The 19243-nt window shown below is 41.0% G+C and overlaps 1 protein-coding gene across 1 annotated transcript in view; it reads right to left on the bottom strand.

The window, feature by feature from the left end:
• ARSJ (arylsulfatase family member J) overlaps positions 1-10439 on the bottom strand; it is a 47036-nt gene extending 36597 nt beyond the window's left edge. Inside the window, exons 1-2 of the mRNA XM_065062244.1 lie at positions 10247-10439; positions 9170-9555 (exon numbers count right to left, since the gene is read on the bottom strand). Of these exons, the coding sequence (XP_064918316.1) occupies positions 9170-9546 (377 nt within the window). The 5' untranslated portion in view covers positions 9547-9555; positions 10247-10439. The remainder of the gene's footprint in view (positions 1-9169; positions 9556-10246) is intronic.
• Between the last annotated feature and the right edge of the window lie 8804 nt (positions 10440-19243).

Here is a 19243-nt window from a genome sequence, read left to right as displayed (position 1 = left end):
AAATTAATAAGCAAGTGATAGCTGACACAGCTAATGTATTACAATTGCAGTTGAACTAGAATGATGAAACATGTTTAACCTCTTATTATGAGCCAGCAGGTAAAATCAAGTTCCCTATTTAAAATTTTTCAGTTTCGTCACAGACCCCAAAAATTCAAAAGCTATTTCAGTCAAACTTCAATGGTTAAAACATGTTTTATATTAATATTTTAAATTTGTTACCCATTAGCGTTACCTTGATTTCTTTCTGAACTCCTCCTGTTGCATTTCAGCTTACCAAATTTACATTTACAGAGACAAAATGAGGTCACCAGCCAGATCTACTCACTTTTAAATAAGAAAACTAATAAGCTGAGCAGCTATTATGAAAAGACTATAGTTGTATAGAGAGCAAACATATCCTACACAGGATCATTTATACACAGGCGCAATATTCATTTATGTTCCGCTATTTATATTAATCGAGTAAACTAATGCTGGTGAAATTACCTTATTCATTCTTAAGCATACATTCTAAAACTAAGTAAACTCACCTCAGGGTAGAAAACCTGACTATGAATCAATACCAAAACAATGCAAAAAATGCAGGGACGGTACAGGGAAATCTCAAAGAATTACAGCGAGGAATGAATGAGAAAGCACAAGCTCCTCATACCACAAGAAACTGCACTAGTCTGCAGTAGAATAAGAAAACATCAGTGTCGTGTATCACGCACTGAAGAGGCAATTGCTCATGCGTGTCTAACAGTATCCACTAGTAAACATTGGTATTTTAGATTTTTAATGGCAATTACCAGATTCTACAACAAATTATGAACTTCTCATATAAAAAGGAATGAACGCTGACTACTATAACACAAGAAAAAAAATCCAGCTCCCAGAAATTTGAAATAGATTATTACGTTAGGTTGTTGAAGAGATAAATAATTTTAAAAAAACCAGTAACCACAAGCTGCATAAATTTAATGGTTTAGTTTTCAACCTCTCGTCTTTCTTGACATGTGGTAATACCAAATAAATTCTCACACTTTTCATTTCTCATGTTTTACTATAATCTTATGTACCTGTCCACATATTAATGAAAAAGTACTCTAAGGATATAAAATATTATTATAAGAATGTCCTCAATTCTATGAGCACAGCTTTGCTAAATACACACAAAAATTAGAGGCACATTTGAAATGGATTCAAGAATGATCAAACATTTTATAAGTCTAAACATCTCCATTACCTTAAAACAATACTGTGTTAACATATGCAAAGTCTCTGATTCAACAAATCAAATACAAAATTGATTAAAAACCCAAAGTGCAGAAAAACTCACAAAAAGAGAGTAGACAGATCTTTCCCTTCTTCTGATGATTAGTTCATAAATCCAACAAATCTTTCTATGAAATATAAAGTATTTTAATGAAAATGTGAATTTAATTTGTCCAAATTTTAAGTCCCGTCTAACTTGATTGTCTTGGGGACATTATTTGGGTATTATGATAAAGTCTAAATCCTTTGACATGAAAGTAAACTCCATCTTCTTACTACACAGTTTTATTTCAAGATACCTATTGCAGTTTCCAGTCTTGATTCACTTAAAGGGTCTCAAGAAGGAAAAGTAGCATTCAAAACTGGGAGCTGTTGTAACAGGAGTCCCCCACTACCGTTTATTCAAGTTATTGTCACTGGCAGCAATATGCATCATCAATTACAAAGCAAACCAATTAGGAACAATGCTGAATGAGCAAAATTCCTTAATTATTTTAAATCTAACTTTTCCATGGAATATAATTTATCTTTTCCAGTTAAAACAAAAAACAAACAAAAAACACACCAACCACAAAAAACCAAAACAACCAAACAACCAAAAAACCCCCAACAAACCAATAGGCTAAAAGTCTACAACTTAAACTCCTCCAAGTACTGACAATTTCCTATCAAAGATTTTGTAAATTTATTTCCAACTGAGTTTCTTTAGCATCACTTTGCATAAATCAGACAATGAAAAAAAAAATCAATCAGTTTCCCTTATCTAGTTAGTTACATATATCAGATAATGCTGTTTGTCTTATAAGCAGTGGACCTAAACTATCAAGCAATATTCTTAAATGTTACCAGAAAGTGGTGCAAGAAAAAAAATATCATGACCTGTACTACTACCCTTTGCTACTTCCTCCATGTTTTTCTTTTTTTAATCTCTATTGTTTGTATGTAGTTTCCAACTCTTTCCTCCAAACATACCTTTGCATAGTGTGTTCGTAATTATGGTGATATGAACAGATTTCTTACAGCTTAAGACCATAGAGCAGTTCAGTAACTGGATCTAATTTTCTGTACAATGAGCAGAGGAGAGGACAGAACAAAACAAGAAATGGAAGTCCTTGCACTTAATGACTTATTCATTCTCTGTGTATGCTGCATATATATATATATTTATATATTATGGACAATGTCATCCTAAGCAAAAGACAGAACAAGAGCACGGAAAAAAGATACCTCAACATCTTTGGCAGCAGTCCCACAAATTATCCCGAAAGAATTCAGCAGAAGTAAATAATTACACACTGCAAGAGTTACAAAGGCCTAGGGGGAAAAAAATCTTGAAATTTTTCAGAGACAGTGAGGATTGGAAAGCAGGACTTCCTAGGGCTAAACTGAAATGAAAGTTTCACATAGACTATCTTCTCTCAGAATGAACACTGAAATCATTCCTAGTGTTTAAAAATATTTTATGAACGCTCTCCTTCAGGACGCCTTCTGTAGTTAATATGTACTTCAAATGAGCCACAGATGAATACGAGTTGGAAGAGAAGCCATCCAGTTCAATGCTTTTCCCCAAGACAGATTCAACTACATTATGTCATTCCTGACATATTTCTCTTGTCTGTTCTTAATGACTTCCAATGAAGAAACTCAGCAATTTCCCAAAGCCAGCTATTCCAGTGTTTCACAATCTTTAGCAGTGGAAAGTTTTCCCTATTATCTAACTGGCACATTTTGCCTCTACTCAAGAAAGCCCCTCATGTCTTGTACCATCCCTCATGACACTGAAAATACATTATGCCCATTCCCTTTGCATAGCTCTTAAAATAGTGAAGACTTACCATGTCCCTTCTCATTTTTCTCTTCTTTAGACTAAACAATTCCATTTCTTCTGATCTTTTATCCATAGTTATCTTTCTGAGATATCTGATCACTCTTATCTGGACACCATCCAATTATGCACACTGCTCTTGGAGAGCAGATGCCCAAGTTTGGGAACAAGTGCTCCAGCTATAGAGCAAAAGGGCAGCTTCAAATATCTGCTACACTCCCCTGTTTATACAAACTAGTATGATGTTTGACTTTTTGTAACAGCATGACATTGCTGACTTCTTATTCAGTACACAATTCACTATAATTCCAGCTACTTTTCTAAAGAACTGCTGTCTAAGCAGTTGTTCACCATCCTCTGTTTGGAAAGTTATTCCTGCTCCAGCATAATATTGTCTGTTTGTCACTGCTGACTTTAATTCTCCTTTTTTTCAGATTATTTTTCTAATTTGTCAAGATGATTTCCAATATCAATACAGCCTAATGCTGGCAGCCCCTCCTATCTCAGTGGCATATTTAACAAGAACATTTTATTTCATCATCCAGGTTCTTAATGGAAACACTGGTCAGAATCAAACTCAGGACCAATGACTGCCAAGTCTCTATTTCAAAGCAGATAAAGTATCAGACCATTTCTTGATACTTAGGGCTGATGTTGTGCAGTCCTTCATATTTTGTTAACTACAAAATAAGGAATACATGTAATGGAGTGTTACATACATTTCCCAGTATTTATTCTCTAGTATAATAAATGTCTTCAGAACATGCGTTGTAATGTTAGATTTCTCTCTGCACAACTAGATTCCTCATCTTAAATGTCCATGTGGGGACAAACACCGTGGCCACAGGGTTGCCTGGCATCCCTCTCCTTTGGACTTCCCCCTCTGCAAGGAAGACTGAGAGTGCATGGCCCAGAGTTCTTCCTCTGCTTGATAGTCCCCAAACCAGTTGGGCACTGCTGGTTTGTTCCAGGCACAGGAAGGCTCAAGATCCCATCAAGTCTCTGAGACACTTCATTTCAACTCAGAGCATAGAAATTAACTTCCCAGCCAACACCACCGTACTGGATTCTTCTCAGAGCAACCAACTGTCAAAAGTGCAGTTTGGACCATTATGCATCCAGAAGGCAGGAAAAGAGAAAGCTTACCAAGAAGTTTGAACCCCCTGAATACAATCTTTCTGCTTGCTTGGAAGTCAGCTGTACTGCTTTGAATTCAAAGTACTGTAAACTGTCCTCTATTCTATTTCTGTTTGTCAAAATAAATTAGTTTGCTGAAACACTGACATTTTTTATGGTGAACTATGTATTGTTACACAGGGATGCCTACGAGAGAATGCATACTAAGTATATAAATAGCCACATATATTTATAAATGTGTAATATTTCTATAATTAGACAACATAGATGTAATTATTTTGATTAAAAAACCACTTTGATTGTGCTTACTGACTATACAATCCATTTCTGTCTGCTTTGGACGAGCAAATCCTCAGTATTTCATTTTATCACAGGGAAAAAATGATATATTTCCCCAGATGTTCAACATTTCTCAACATCTTCCATGTCCACATTCCGTCCATCATGCAAAGCTCATTTTTGAGATTAATGTAGTGCTTCCATGATTCATAAATGTTCACTGTAAAATGGCGTTCAGATTCCTTAGCGACCTGTAACCCTGGCTGTGTATCGGTTTCAACAAACAGAGATCCCTACTCTTGCACAAGTCAGGAACCTTCCTGTGGCCCAAAGGCATTCCAGGGTATATAATGGTCCTAAGGCTACAAGTCTGATGGTCAGCAGAAAAGTGGGAGCCTAGAAGAGGAAGTCGTTGTCTGCTGCCTACATAATATGCCATAAATTTGGGGGTCATTATGTCTAGATTCCTTCTTATCAGTCAGTCTTATTTCTCAAATTCCTTTGCTAAATTAAGTATTGCTCCAGCAAATACAACTACATTGCATAACACCATCTATAGAATTGGGTCAGCTGCCCCAGCAGATGTTCATCTAAGCTTATAGCCTTTTTGTCTCAAAGGAATACTCCTCCTTTCAGTCATAATCTTTCAAAATTTGAAAAACACCCTCTGGAAAACTGTCAATGCACTGATTATGCTCAATAATCTTTCCTTTAAAAAGGAGATAACTCTTCATTGTGATGTAACTTAATAAATTATCTAAACAAGCAATACCACAGCTGACCATAACAAATCAATCTTCTACTCTCTCCCTCATCCCAATCAACTCTCATCCACACACATGCACAAAACTTCACACGCATATAATCTTAGACTTTCTTAGCACATGACATGACCTGTAATAAATCCAGTTCTTTTTAAACTGTACTACCACATGAGTCTACAAGATTATTCATACAATTAAAAGTCATCACAGCCATTAAGTGCACTGATACACCGAACCCAATAAGCACTTGGCCAGCAAGCTGCTGGGTGCAAGCTGAGTATCCTTGTGCATTCTTAACCCCTTTTCCTGGGGAAAGAACTTGGAAGACCTGAAGTCTGAGCCATTATTTTTATGTTCATAAAAATAAACTTCTCATAAATGTGTGTCTTTTTCATTTCTTTCAAAACGCAAGGATGAGTTTAAAAGTAGTCTTTTAGTTTAGCTGTGTTCTGTATGTGTTCATGACTCTCTGTATCTGAAGAATACTTCAGCATGGTTGATGTATGTGCATGTGCAAATTTCTTCTCACCTACCTCAGTGCCTGTGTAAGATAGTTGTCACCTCAGCACTGGTTTAAAGCTGGATAACCTGAGCCATTCTTCTTAAATTATTTAGCTTATTGAGGCATGCCTACTACTTACAAGGAGAAAAGAACAAGAGCAAAAAACTACACACAATACAATTAGTCTGGAGGACAACTTGTGTTCATTCACATCCTTTGGAAGAAGAAAAAAAAAAACAAAACCAAACACGCCTACGGTCTTTCTGCAATTTATCAGCAGGTCAATAACCTCTCCAGTATATGCAGGCCACTGCCCTGCTCAAATCAGCACAAAGCAACAATAGAGATGAGTCTCCAAAACGCACTGATTATCAAATTTTCAAAGCAGCTGTAGGGGCTGCGGCAGGAACCGCAGCAGTCCCAGGAGCAGCACAACCCAGAGCCAACTCTCTCACCCGGGTCGGTCCGGCGACTGCAGTTGTGCAGCTGCAGAGCGAGGGCTGAGCTGCTTCCCGAGAGCCGCCCCTCTGACCTCCCCGCCGGGACAGCACATCACGTGTGGCTCTGAGCCCACTGGCTCACACTTCTTCTCTGCTCCCAAGATTCAGCTCAGCTGCAACCCCCTCCCCACACCCATAAATAAAGCACAAAATAGAAAAAAAGCTGTGGAAGCCAGCCTTGCTATTAGCCTAAAAGCAACGGCTTTTGATGGAGTGCACGGAGAAAGAGGTAATGCTGGCGGAAAGCAAGAAATGAAAGTGGGCCAAAGCCTCAAGCACAGAACATGAGAAAGCAAAGAGAGTGAAGGAAAAGTGGTCAGAAAGACCAGCTCACCAGCTGTTATGCTGTGGTATGGCATGAAGGGGAAAAAAGAGCCAATCCTACCCTTCCCTTCTAACATGTCACCTCCAACCTCTTTCCCCAGCACAGGACAGCTACCAAAAGAAGGGTCCCTTTACTACCACAAGCCTTAGAGGGACTGCCTGGAGACCTCTGAAGAATTTGGAGCATTTGAAGTCTCTTTGCCTGGAGTCTAAGTTCCAGCTGGCAACATGAGTCAGTGCTCCCTAATGAGTCTAGTTTACACAAGCCCCTCTGTTTCTCATAGATCAATCAGGTGATGTTTGGCACATGCTAAGTGTGGTATGTGTATTAAGAGGCGTGGAGCATCCAGGTGGTCCTTCAGTGGTCGAGCAGGCTTTTAGCCTTGAACTAACATATTCTGGAATTCAAGATATAACAGCACTTCTCCTGGATTAGAAGTTTCTGAGTCCTGGCATTTTAATTAAGATACCTCAACTAAGAAAGCATTGAAAGTAGTTATCACAAGCATTTATCTCCAGACAGAAGGGATAACAGTATCCTCTAGATCTGCCTTGTTAATACTCTACCCAAACCTACTAACTCCCCACAATTACCATCCTTATTTCCCAGTCATGCGAGGCAGTCCTTTCTATCTGCTGCTCCTTTTTTCCCAAAATAGAACAACATGAAAAAAACTGCAGACTAAGAAAATATAAATGAAGTATAAGCAAATTTCTTTTTTCCTCTAAAAGGTTCCAAAACCAAAATAGGCAGACTTGCAGAACCATTTCCGCCTGATGAGCTGATGAAAAGACCAGGGTTCCTCAGAACATGCCTACCTTTTACTCTTAGTATACAGTTGCACACAAACCAGTCCATATTTAGCAAAGGACTAAAAAAGTGAGTTACTGTTATCCCTTATGTTACTTTTTTTGTGTGTTTAGACAACCTCTACAGTCTCCAAGAGCCGACACAGCACCCTGGTTCCCCTGGAACCCAGTCATCCCATTCCTCCAGCTGCCGCATGAGTCATTGTTGTGCAGCATGACATTCCCTTTGTAAAGTGCTGGTTACCAAACCACTGTCCTCAGAAAGCTGGCTGGTTACACGCTGCTGGCGCGGGTCCTCGCTTCCAACTGCTGCATGGCCTTAGAGACAACCAAGATGCATTAAACACTATCCTGATACACATTTCCCTTGTAAGCTGTTACTTAAGTTGCTGCAGGGCTACTATGTTCTTGTGAATGAGCGAGCAGGTACCTCAAAATAACTTCTCTCTAAGACACAGTCCACATTAGAAAAAAAAAAAAAAAAGAAAAGAAAAAGAAAAAACACACACAAAACCAAAAAATCCCCAAACCTAACAAAAACAAACAAAAACCTCCCAACAACAAAAAAACGCAAACGATCAAAAAATAACACATGTTGGGAAGTCTTACTCTAGAAAATATGTCAGCTCCCTGTGAAAATTTCCCTGCTCCAGCAAGTCTGGGAACTAGACCGAGACCAGGAATTATCTCCAGCTCTACCATATGGAGATGCAAGAGACCAGGCCAGTTGCTTGTTTTATTTAAACATGTGTTTCTTTTACCAGCAATATTAACATTGCCTTGTTCCTGTTTATACTTAAGGAAAGGAGAAAATAAACTAAGTAACTTTTTCCCTCTCATTTTGTTTTGCTCTTTTAAGAGTTCCCTGTTCCTGTCAAAGTGAGTTAAGCTAAACAGAAACAAGGCGGTTTTGTTCCAGAGTAAATGTGTCCACACTTGGAGTTCTCTGGGAACCGTTCCTACAATTCAAATGCATCACCCCCAACCCCGATCCTTATTAACCTTCAGATGTAAGAAGACCCTTAGGTTGGGTTAATTGGTTATTTGCTTAACAAACCACAATAAAGCACAATTTACCAGAGACAGCAAAGTGCGTAATACAAACCCACTGCTTTTACCATTTTGGTGAGGCACTTATTTTAGTTGCTTAAAAGTTTCTAATAGTTTACAAAGCAGCAATTGCATCATGACAAGCGCAGTGCTGCAGCTCAGAGAATCCTGAGAGAGAGTTTGGATTCCTTACACTGATCTACACGTGACACACTGGAGAATCCTCTCAAATTCACTATAACCCTCAGCAAGAACTCATATTAAGTAAAGGTTCAGTGAGATTTGTGATCCAATGTGCTGGCTGTAACAAATATACTGGAGAAACTGTAAAGTTTTCAGTTCCCTGACACGGATTCCTCCTGTAAGTCACTCTGAAATCACACAGAAAACCTAAGCTGATTGCTTCCCAATAATAGCAACATTACTTGACAACCAGCACGTATGTTAGTAATGCAGTAAATGTAAATGTCCTACAGCACTTCACAGCAGGAGTAGCTCACAGTGCTGAATCCTTATTGGCTCACAAAGCGTGAGTTTTTATTTCACTGTTTTAAACATATTAGAAAGTCCGTTTTGTCCCAGGTTTTAAGTGAATCAGAAAGGCACCTCTCTGCCTACAGAATAATACAGAGGTGTACTTAGCCAGGTTCAAGCCATGCTCTTTTCAACAGGGACAGCGCTTAAACTGGTGAAGTGAACGATGAAGTGGTAAACTTACTTTCCAGTGATAAACTGGCTTCTGGATGGTGTGCACATAGGCTGAACGTAATAGTTCTCCAGTTTAACCCCTTCAGCAGCTAGCTTGTCCAGAGTGGGCGTCCTGATCTCCGATCCGTGGTACCCTACGTCTCTGAATCCCTGATCGTCAGCCAGGATGAAGATGATGTGAGGCTGCGAGCTGGGGACGCCTGTCCCCAGCTCCTCTCCCAGCCCGGTCCTTGTCGCCTCTGTCACTCCGGGGCCGAGTCCGAGGCTGTCCCAGGACAGGTAGCCGTAAGTGAGAAGGCTGAGCACCGAGAGGCCGGCCAGCACCCCCACGGCCAGCATTTTCCCCTTGCAGAGGCGGCGAGGCCAGTTGCACCCACCACGGGCCATTCACCTGGGCTGGAGTAAGAGCGAGACAGAAAACTAATAATAAAAAGAAAAACCAAAAACCACAACAAACCGAAGGAGTCTCTGTGGCGCGGCTGGGGACCGTCAGGGGTCTCGCCGGGCGCGGGAGCGGAGGGGAACCCCTCTCATCGCAGCCACCACCAACTTCAACAACTTCAACCGCTGCTGCGGGAGAGGCGCCGGAGGCCGCTCTGCCCGGTGCTGGAGCCGGTGCCGGCCGGGTGGGCAGGGCCCTGCCGGGGGTCACAGCATCCTCGGCCCGCCTCCGGCCCCGCGCCGGGGCGCCGCTGCCTGCCCGTCCCGGGGCCGGTGCCCATGGCGGAGCGAGTCAGGGCGCCCCGGCGCAGCGCGGCCCGCGGGACGGGACGGGTCGGGCCGCCTCCCCCGCCCACCCGCGCCCCCCCGGCCCACGCAGCGCCCTCCGCCCGCCCCCTCCGGCGCTGCCGGGCTGCTCGGTTCCTCGCCCCTCCCCGCAGCTCCCGGCGGCTCCCGGTGCACGGGCTGGCGGCCCCTCCAGGGGCAGGGGCACCCCGGCCCCAGGAGGCAGCCGGAGCTGCTCCCCGCTGCCCGCCCCCTCTGCAAACCCATCTGCTGCCCGCGCCTCCCCTCCGGCCAGCTCCCCCCGCAACTTCTTTCTTCCCTCCCCTCCCGGCCTCTCCTTCTTTCTCCCCTCTCTCCGCACCTCCTCCCCTTCCTCGCCCGGCCCCGGGGCGCCCCCCGCCCCTTCTCGGCCAGCGGCCCCCGCTCGGATGCTGCTGTTTCCCCCTCTGCTCTGCGCATTTGGGAGGCGAAGTCCCCCCGGGGCAGCTCGGCGGGGCACCGCCCGCTGTCATCTCCCTCGCTGCAAAGGGCAGCCCTTTCTGCCGGCGGGTCCCACGTCTCCTTCCCAAAGCTAGGTGGTCGTTTTGCCCTTCGCTCCTCCACCACCCGAAATATTGGCTGTTTTAAGTATTTCTGAAATCGCCACAAACATCTGGAAGGTATGAATGTACTGGATTTCTTTTCAGCCACAAACCAGTCACAAATCCCAAACCCTCAAATTCTGGTAAGGCTGTGGCAAATGTAAGGAATGCGACCTTTCAAAGTACTATCATTTTTAAAAATTTGGGTTAAAGTATGAATGTGCCGCAGCTGCAAAATACAACTTCACCCTAGTCCTGAAAGACACCAAAACAAGCAGAAACTTACATTCATGCGTGATTACGCTAAACTGAAGTAAATGTGCAGGTTTGACCTGTCTAACATGAGTCATCATGACAGGAACAACTTTTACTCAAACTAGATTTTATAAAGCATTAACTCTTAACCAGCCACTTGGACAAAATCCTACAGCTAGTGCACCTCAGCCCTTGGAAGCTCCAGCTGCTCCCTGTGAACAGCCGGGCTGGCTGGTATCCCCCTGCATGAACCTTTCTGTCTTTCGATTCTTAAAAGGTGATGGATTCTAGTACTGAAAGTTCAGTATGCTCTTAAACATCTGCTCTGCTCCCCATGGCTCTGCATAACGCCAGCTCAAACAGTTTTCTGTCAAACACACTATTTTTAGATGGGGTAGGTCTTCTCTCATGGAGCACAACTTCCCTTGTGCACATCATGGCTTTCACTTGTGCACTTCTAATGAAAAGTTCCCAACATCAACCTTATCGTACCAGAACATAAGGGGCAGCATGACGGTCAATTTAATGGCCCCGAGTTAACATTTTTCTCTCCAGTACACCTTCCAGTGGATGCTTCAAAGAACCTTCCATGCGTTAAATGGATAGAGCAGACATGAGAAGCAGCTTCTTAACTGAGATCCATAGCGTGTGTATTGGTGTTGAATGTTGGCTTATGTACTTCAATTCCCTTCAATAACATTTTGTAATACAAGTGTCCGGATTTTGCCTGCCCAGATATCTGCTGTAATTCAGTTCATAACAGCACTTGGTGTCCTTGTTCTGGGAAGAAAAAATAATGCTGTCTTGAGGGAAATTTGAGTCAACTGTAACTGATTTTGTGCAACCTAATGTGAAAAAAGATGTCCCCACTCTAAAATTACCACTGAAAAAGAGCTATTTAGAAAGAACTAAGCATTGTGCTGCAGTTCACAATGCTGCACAGCAGGAAGAACGCAGGAGTAAAAGTGGATTTAGTGACTTTAAGGTGCTACCTAAGGACTTGTGCACGCTGGAAAGTGATACTGACAAAGTTACATCTGCATTGTAAAACCTACAAAGCTAAACTTCTGAGGTAGAACATCTTCTGAAATCAGAGGAAATTTACAGCATGTTAACTCAAGCTCTTCAAAAAGCCAAAAACACCCAAACAAACAAAAATGAAAAACCAAGCTTCAGAACCTTAAACTGAAGAAACCCTTAAATTTTCCTATACTGCAATTACGTTCACTTGAAAAGAATTCTGTATTCACATTTTTTAGTCCTGCTTTTCTCTCACTTTTACAAGACCAAAAGAATATATATAACAACCTAAAACTATAAATGGTAAAACACAAATTGGATTAGTAATGCTATATTGCCTTTAACCCACCTACTGCAAAATGGCAAACAAAACATAATGTCCTTATAATATAATCTGTAATAGAACTGTGGACCCAGACAAACATTAGAGCATCGCACTAAACATCTGATCAAATGTATTCATACTTTCTGGTAGTTAAATATATTTTTAATCAATTCTTTTTTGGTTTGTTTTAAAAAATATCACACACCAGCTCTTACACCTATAATATAATTCATGCCTTATGATATCCACGTACCTGTGACTAGCCATATATGATTTTGCTTATAAAATCAAAATATTTCCAACACATCCAAAATACTCAGATTGGTAGGTGGCTGGCTAAAGGGGATCATTCCTGAGTAGGTGACCAACATCAGTAAGTAGAACTACAGAATCATCTAAACGAGAACTTGAAATTAAGATTTTTTTGAATAGTAGAAAAAAATAATAATGCAGATGCAAGAGAGTTTATCTCCCTAAAGAGCACAGCTATTAGCGGAAAGCAGGAGAACATAGCCTGCAATTTTCCAGGGCTGTCCCATTAGCATTACCAAACCCTGTTAGTCAGCACCCAACTGCAAATGAAAACGTGTCTGTCAGCCATCTATGAGCTTGGCTTTCTTTCTTGATGGGCCTGACAAATCTTCCCTTTTTTTTTCCAATTTTGTGAAAACAAAAGTAGGTTTATGTCAGCAAAATATTCTGCTAACCTATAAGTAAAGAGGCCTTGGAAGATAATGTGCTATTAATATTCCACCTAAGAAAATATTTGTAGACACTCAGGAGCTGCAAGCATGGTTCATACAGCCCATTCAGGATGCTCAGTGAAAGGAACAGAACAGCTGTGAAAGCCGGAAGAAGCGTTTTTCCCTTAGGGAAAAAACACAGAACCTTCATTGGTATTTAAACTTGAGTGCAATGAATACATTAATTCAAATATACAGTCGTTAAAACTGAATTTATTATACCATTAGGAAATGGTATATTTTTAGTACTTGTTATGTAGTCTCCGTGTGTTGACACCATAAAATTAACTCAATTAAACATGTGCAGAGAGGATGACTCTAGTTGAAGGCTCATCTATAGTTATTGTCAGTCAAGGCAGGGCTGTTAAACATTCCTGTTTCTAGTTGTTTCAGTTCAGGCTGAGATCTAACCTTTCTGTTTCTGAGACATACATATCTGACACACAAAAATAAGCCCAAGAAGACAGCAGCTTCATAAAGTTAAGTACAGCTGAAAAATTAAATGAGGCTGTTCCTTCAAAGCCAATCATGACAGAGACCAAAAAGTCAGTACCAGCATGGACAGCAAAGAATTAGTCTGGTTGAATGAGTTTCTGTCCGAAGCCTCAGCTCTGAGGAATTGCCCCTGGGAGGTGAGACTCAGAGGGATGTCTCCGAGTCACAGCTCCGCTCCTGTTCCCTCCATGTTGCCAAGCTGCCTGCGGCTGGACTGGGTCAGGTTCAGGGAATGGGGAATCTAAAGGGTTGTTTTGAAACAAGCAAGCAACCAACCAACCAACCAACACCCACAACTGTTTTAAAAGGAGACACACCCTGGGGGAACGCAGATAAAAATATATTTCCAAAAAGGAAAAAAACACATGTTGTATTTTCTTTCTGTGCCCTACCTAGCCCTGTCTGGCAGCTGGTGCAGAAGTGAGATGCTCCTCTGGTGCAGGAGGCAACTGGCACGCAGCTCCAGCGTGAGCAGCATGCAAGGCTGGAAGATGCAATCTCTCATTCCATGTGCCAGTACATGTCCTGAGAGGGAATCTCCCCACGAGTTCAAGAGGAGCTGAAATAATAGCAGTAAATGAGGTCCTGGGAGGACAGTTTGTAGAAAAAAATAGATTCCAGTACTAACAGTCCTATGATAACACTATAACTGTTCTTCTAACACTTAGTTTTGTCTTAAAAGGGTAATTCTTACTAGGTTGGGACTACATGTTTCTTCTTACATTCCAGTCAGAGCTGTCAGGTACTACAAAAGAAGTGTTTGATTCAGGATATGCACCCCAGTGCGCTTCCTGGTTATGCCTGAGGCCAGAAAACTTTGTCTGCCTAAAGAACAGCTTTTTGAACTGTTATTTTTAGCTTAATAGCTACAACTGTAGTAAGAGCAAAGCAGGCTTTGGCCTACACACACAGACAATATTCTTCCTATTTCCAAGAGGAGGAAATGTAACCAGGCATTTCCTTTTACCCCAGTTAATTTTTTGCATGCCACTGACCTCAGTGTACCTTCCTGTTGGGAAAGGAAAAAAATCAGGACTTCACTGCGTGCTCTTTCCCAGGTGGATGCTGTGCTTTTGCCAGGCACTCATCACTGGAAACAGCGTATTATGAACATGAATAAAAACCTGGTGAGTCATGGGACTTACAACATTCCCTTTGCCTTCGTCGGGGGACCCTGGTAATTAATTTACAGATGTGCTACTTGTGAATTATCAGATTCCACCCATGGCTTACTCCCTGGTTTATGATGACATAACCAGAATTTTGCTGTTAGCTTATTCTATATTTAACACAGATTTTCCTCAATACCCTGCTGTATTTCATAGGCAAAGGTCCAGATTCTGATCTCAGTTGCCTGTGGTGATGTAAATGTGCAGCTACTCAACTGATGCCAATAAGGTCACTCTGGAAATTTACAACTTGACCTTAGATACAGGTCTCATGGCAGTCCCTGTAATGACTGAAACAACAAAACCTTCGGGGCTGATAGTTGTCTTGCTAGAGAATCCTCCTATTCCCAGTTAAATAACGTTCATTATCCCTAAAGAAACAGAACCAAGTGTTCAAATCTATATAGTCCTACTGCTTCTGGAAACAGCAATGGGATGATATGTTGCCTTGTGTACTTCCTTAGGAAAAGGGGGACATTTTAGTAGCAGATGCAAGGGAAAGCCCTTACTGAAAAAAGGATCACACAGTTCTCAGTGTTATTGAAGATGCTGTAACCCCTCTCAATTTGAAGTGTCTGTCCCACTATGTGGTAGATTCACTTACCAGTTATGAAGCCCAGTCTGCAAAGGAGCTGCATTTATGCATTTACACCATCCATTCACAGCTAGGGCTTCTCACTTGCAATGGCAAAAAGGAATTTTGCTGCACCGAGGATGTGCACAAAAGAATTTATTTGGCATGGGCAGTGAGACAGCTCCCTTACCCATTTTTCTCAGTGCCATCCTGGGAACCTCTCAGGACTGAAAAAGGAACGAGCTTTACAGACCCAGTTTGGTGGTTTGTCACACCCATGCCTGTGCCTGGCCATGGCCCCCATCTCTGATACTGCCAACAACATGTGTTAAGTCCATGGGAAGTGTCCTTGGACGGGCAGACTCTTTGGCTTGCCACCAATGCAAGTACTGTTGGTGGGCTTCTGCTACAACATCGCTAGTTCTCAGTTAAGGTTTGCCCTTAACCTCATACAAATGTAGACACAAAATCTCCTTTGATTTTTTTTTAATGCTACAGTCTGGACGTTAGTGAGTGAGGGGCGTGAGCATTTTCCTGGTTTTACTGAGTTTCTGAAGAGCCAAATAGTTTTAATAGATTACAGTGCACTTCTGGAGGCTGCCACAGCCATCAGGATGTTAATACTTAGAAGCTTTGGTACGCTATTGTTAACATCTCTTTCTCGGAGAACAGCTATAATCTTCAATACAGTTTCCTTGCCACGAATACTATAGAACAAATAGTCTCATTTGTTCCTAGATCACAGGTTCTTATACATGAGGTCCTTGTCTTGTTTAAAACTTGTCTTAATATGAGTGCAATTACAAAGGCCAGAGCAAGAGAACTGGGGCAGGGCATGACCTTATAATGCAACAGAAATCTAGAAAATTTAAACAGGATGGATCTTTTCAGAATAACTGAAGTATTACAGTGGAGAGAAAGCTTTCCCGTTGTAAAAAAAAAAAATCCAACATTTATAGTTTATGAGGCATAATACCACAACCTTCTGCAAGTGTTTTACCAACTGCCTGCCATTCACAAAACTGCACAGTTTTTCCAGACAACAGTAAAGCTGAAAATACAAGATGGTCAAAAGGATACAACCACAGCAAAATATAATTCTAAGTATTGCTTTTGTCCTCATGAAGTATTTGATTTCAAGGTTATGGTGCACAGCTGCAACAAAGCTGCTCCTTTCTAATGTGAGCTTGAAGGGGGAGATGCTTTTAACTTGGAATGGTGCATGGTCTTCAGAAGGAGGAATGCTAATGAAGTGCTTGTAAGGATGTTTTAAATACTTGTTAAATATTAGAAATGGCATTTGGATGACTCACTACTATACAAAATACAAGCTTCAGGTCATGCATAGAAAACTTCACACATTATAATGTCAGAGATTACTTTGGTAATGAGTTTTAATTATACTTTATAATGATTGGCAATTTAAACAAATGTAAATACATTTTCAGAATGTCTTCTAATTCTACCGGCTGTGCCTGACCAAAAGGGAGTTTACAACATAATTATAACAAACACATACAAATATGTTTGCATACACTTATAAGCGCTTCCTATAGTTACTGTCCTGTACTCGCCTAGAGGGCAATGGGAAAGATTTATCACAGATATGTCTTCATTCTTCATTTCCATAGTCTAATGTTACAGTTTTGTAAGTGACTCTCCTTTGTTCTTTTGGAAATATAGCCAATAATGGTTTAATCCTTTCAGATGTGTTTTAAAACAGCAACAAATATTCTGGCACAACCCACATCTAGCTTGATATTTATAGTTCTGTCCTGCCCCAAAAATGTTTTAGTGGTCGCTAACCTCTTAGGAATCTACAATATTTTCACGCTATGCAGCTGCTGGAACTCCTGTTAAAGAAGATATTGGCTTCAGAGCCTCTACAAATGTGCCTTTTCTGTGAGGAATGGCCACAAACTGCGATGAGCCTATATTTGCTGCAATTTCTCAAGTTGCACAATGCTGCATTGTGTTTTCTGCTATTGCTGGTTTTTACTAGGCAGACTGCTACGTGTTGAACGGTGCTAAGATAACTATGTGCCAGTTGTTTCTTTGAGTACTTTTGTTTCCTTCTCTAGCCTCATCTGTACAGTCTTTGATATACCCACTGGACGGGAGATAGCATTTCTGGTGCTAAGCCTGGAATTACATGCACGCTGACTGACACACCAGCCTGCGAGTGTTGCTTGTCCCACCCGCTGCTGCCACAGGAACTGCTCTGCCCACTTTCTGTCCTGCCTGTACCTGGCTGCCAATATTCAACAACAGAACTGATGACATTCTTTCCCTCTTTCCCGTTTAATTAAAAATGACTGACCAGTCAAAAATGTGACAGGCGAGGCAAGCACAAATGGAATGATAATGGCTCCTAGAACGTTTGCTAAAGAAAAGCAATGCGATTTGGTTTGTTGTTACTGCAGCCTGGAAAGACAAATGACAGCCAGAATGTGACAAGTCAGTGGCTATAATTTTTTAGCACAACTAGAGCAGGGCAACAGCAGTGAACAAATATTTCGTAGGTATCGCTTTTAAATTTTCATAAATGATGCAGAACACCAGGACTGGTCAGGTGAATTCCAATAGTCAAGTAAAGCTTATAAAGAAATTTATAAATAGACAATGATTGGATATATGTAACAGATTGCCTATTGAACAAGTGGACTTAGAGCAGAAGATAAACAGGTTTAAGTTCTCTTCCTCTTATGCCTTTGCTACTCCACTATCCCTACATAATTATCCTTCTTATGCCCTACTGCCCCAAAAGAGCATTTCTAATAAGGATTTGATTGAATATAATAGTGCTGTATCACACAAAAGCCCCAGTGCAGAACAAATTGTCCAGTGTTGACATTTCATTCAGTGCAAAATTAAAATAATTGTGGCTGACTTGAAGCATACGCTGTTAGATTATTTCAGTGTTATTGCAGTACCATGGATGCTTAAAAGGTAATAATGTAGTCAAACAAACAAACAAAAAAATAACCCTATGTACTTGACAGTGGTTGCAGAATGCAGTTTATACCAAGAAAAATGCCTTAACATAACATGCACTAAGTTGGCACGATATGTCAAAAAGACAGTAGTCATTAACAGAGAAGGCTGAGCTCTAGATTACAAGGTCTGACGACAAGCACACAGACGTTTAAGGAGATCCTGAAGGTCTGCATAACAGCAAAAGGAACTTGAGATATCATTATTAAATATAGGACTACTTGAAATTCTGTATTTTATCTTTTTTTTTACTATTGGTTTCTCTGGTTGTGAGAAAACAATGTGGAAAATGCCATTCGAAAGATCCAGTTGGAACCATCAGAGTTGTGCTAGGCTTCATTTTGTATTATATAGATTGCTTAAAACACAGTAGTTGGGTTAATTTGCATTGAGTTCCTTGATATTAAGCTAATACTGGAAAATACACTGACTCACAAAAAAAAAAGAGCAGACAGAAGCATAAGTAATTGCCTATGTTTACATCCACTTTGTGCTAGGAGAACATAATGCCAACCAATGATACCTACATTGAATTTAAAGTATGCGATTTTCAAAAGCTTAAAGTAATAATGGCTCTTATTTTCTTCAGACTTGCACTCTCACAGCCACGGTTCTTCACAGCAGTCTGGAATCACCTGCCTTCCTATTTCATAATACTGACAATATGGTTTCCCTTGCATATATTTTTTTCAGTCAGGCAACTCGTTCTATGGAACATCAGACTGCTTCTTTGCTTCCTATGCAAATGGCTAAAAATTCTGAGTTAATTTGACGTAAGAAATAATTTATCTTTTAAATTAGTGCATCTGCTTCCATACTGATGATAGAGTGAGCACATATGGGCAAGTGTCTTCTGAACAATGGGATAGATTAATTTTTATTTTATCTACATGGAAGATTAAGTAAAAAATTCTTGGAGTATGCTACAAATGACAGAACAGTTACTGGGCTCTCGCTCCCAGGATGTATTACTCAAAAGAACCATACTTGACCAAGTGATTTCTTTCATCCACTTATCGACTATTTTACTAGAGTTGTTGCAAGTGGAGGGAAAAACAAACAAACCAACCAACCAAAACAAACTCTGCAACTTTTTTGCTATTGGCAGGTCAGGATCCATATGAATTAGCAGGACAGTAGTATTCAAACTCACTAAAATCTTGCAGTGAGAGTATTATCTTTTGAATACACAAGACTGATCA

Source organism: Columba livia, chromosome 4 (genome assembly GCF_036013475.1).
Source record: "Columba livia isolate bColLiv1 breed racing homer chromosome 4, bColLiv1.pat.W.v2, whole genome shotgun sequence".
NCBI lineage: Eukaryota > Metazoa > Chordata > Aves > Columbiformes > Columbidae > Columba > Columba livia.
The sequence above is the reverse complement of the archived record's forward strand: the minus strand, read 5'-3'. Positions and strand labels throughout refer to the sequence as shown.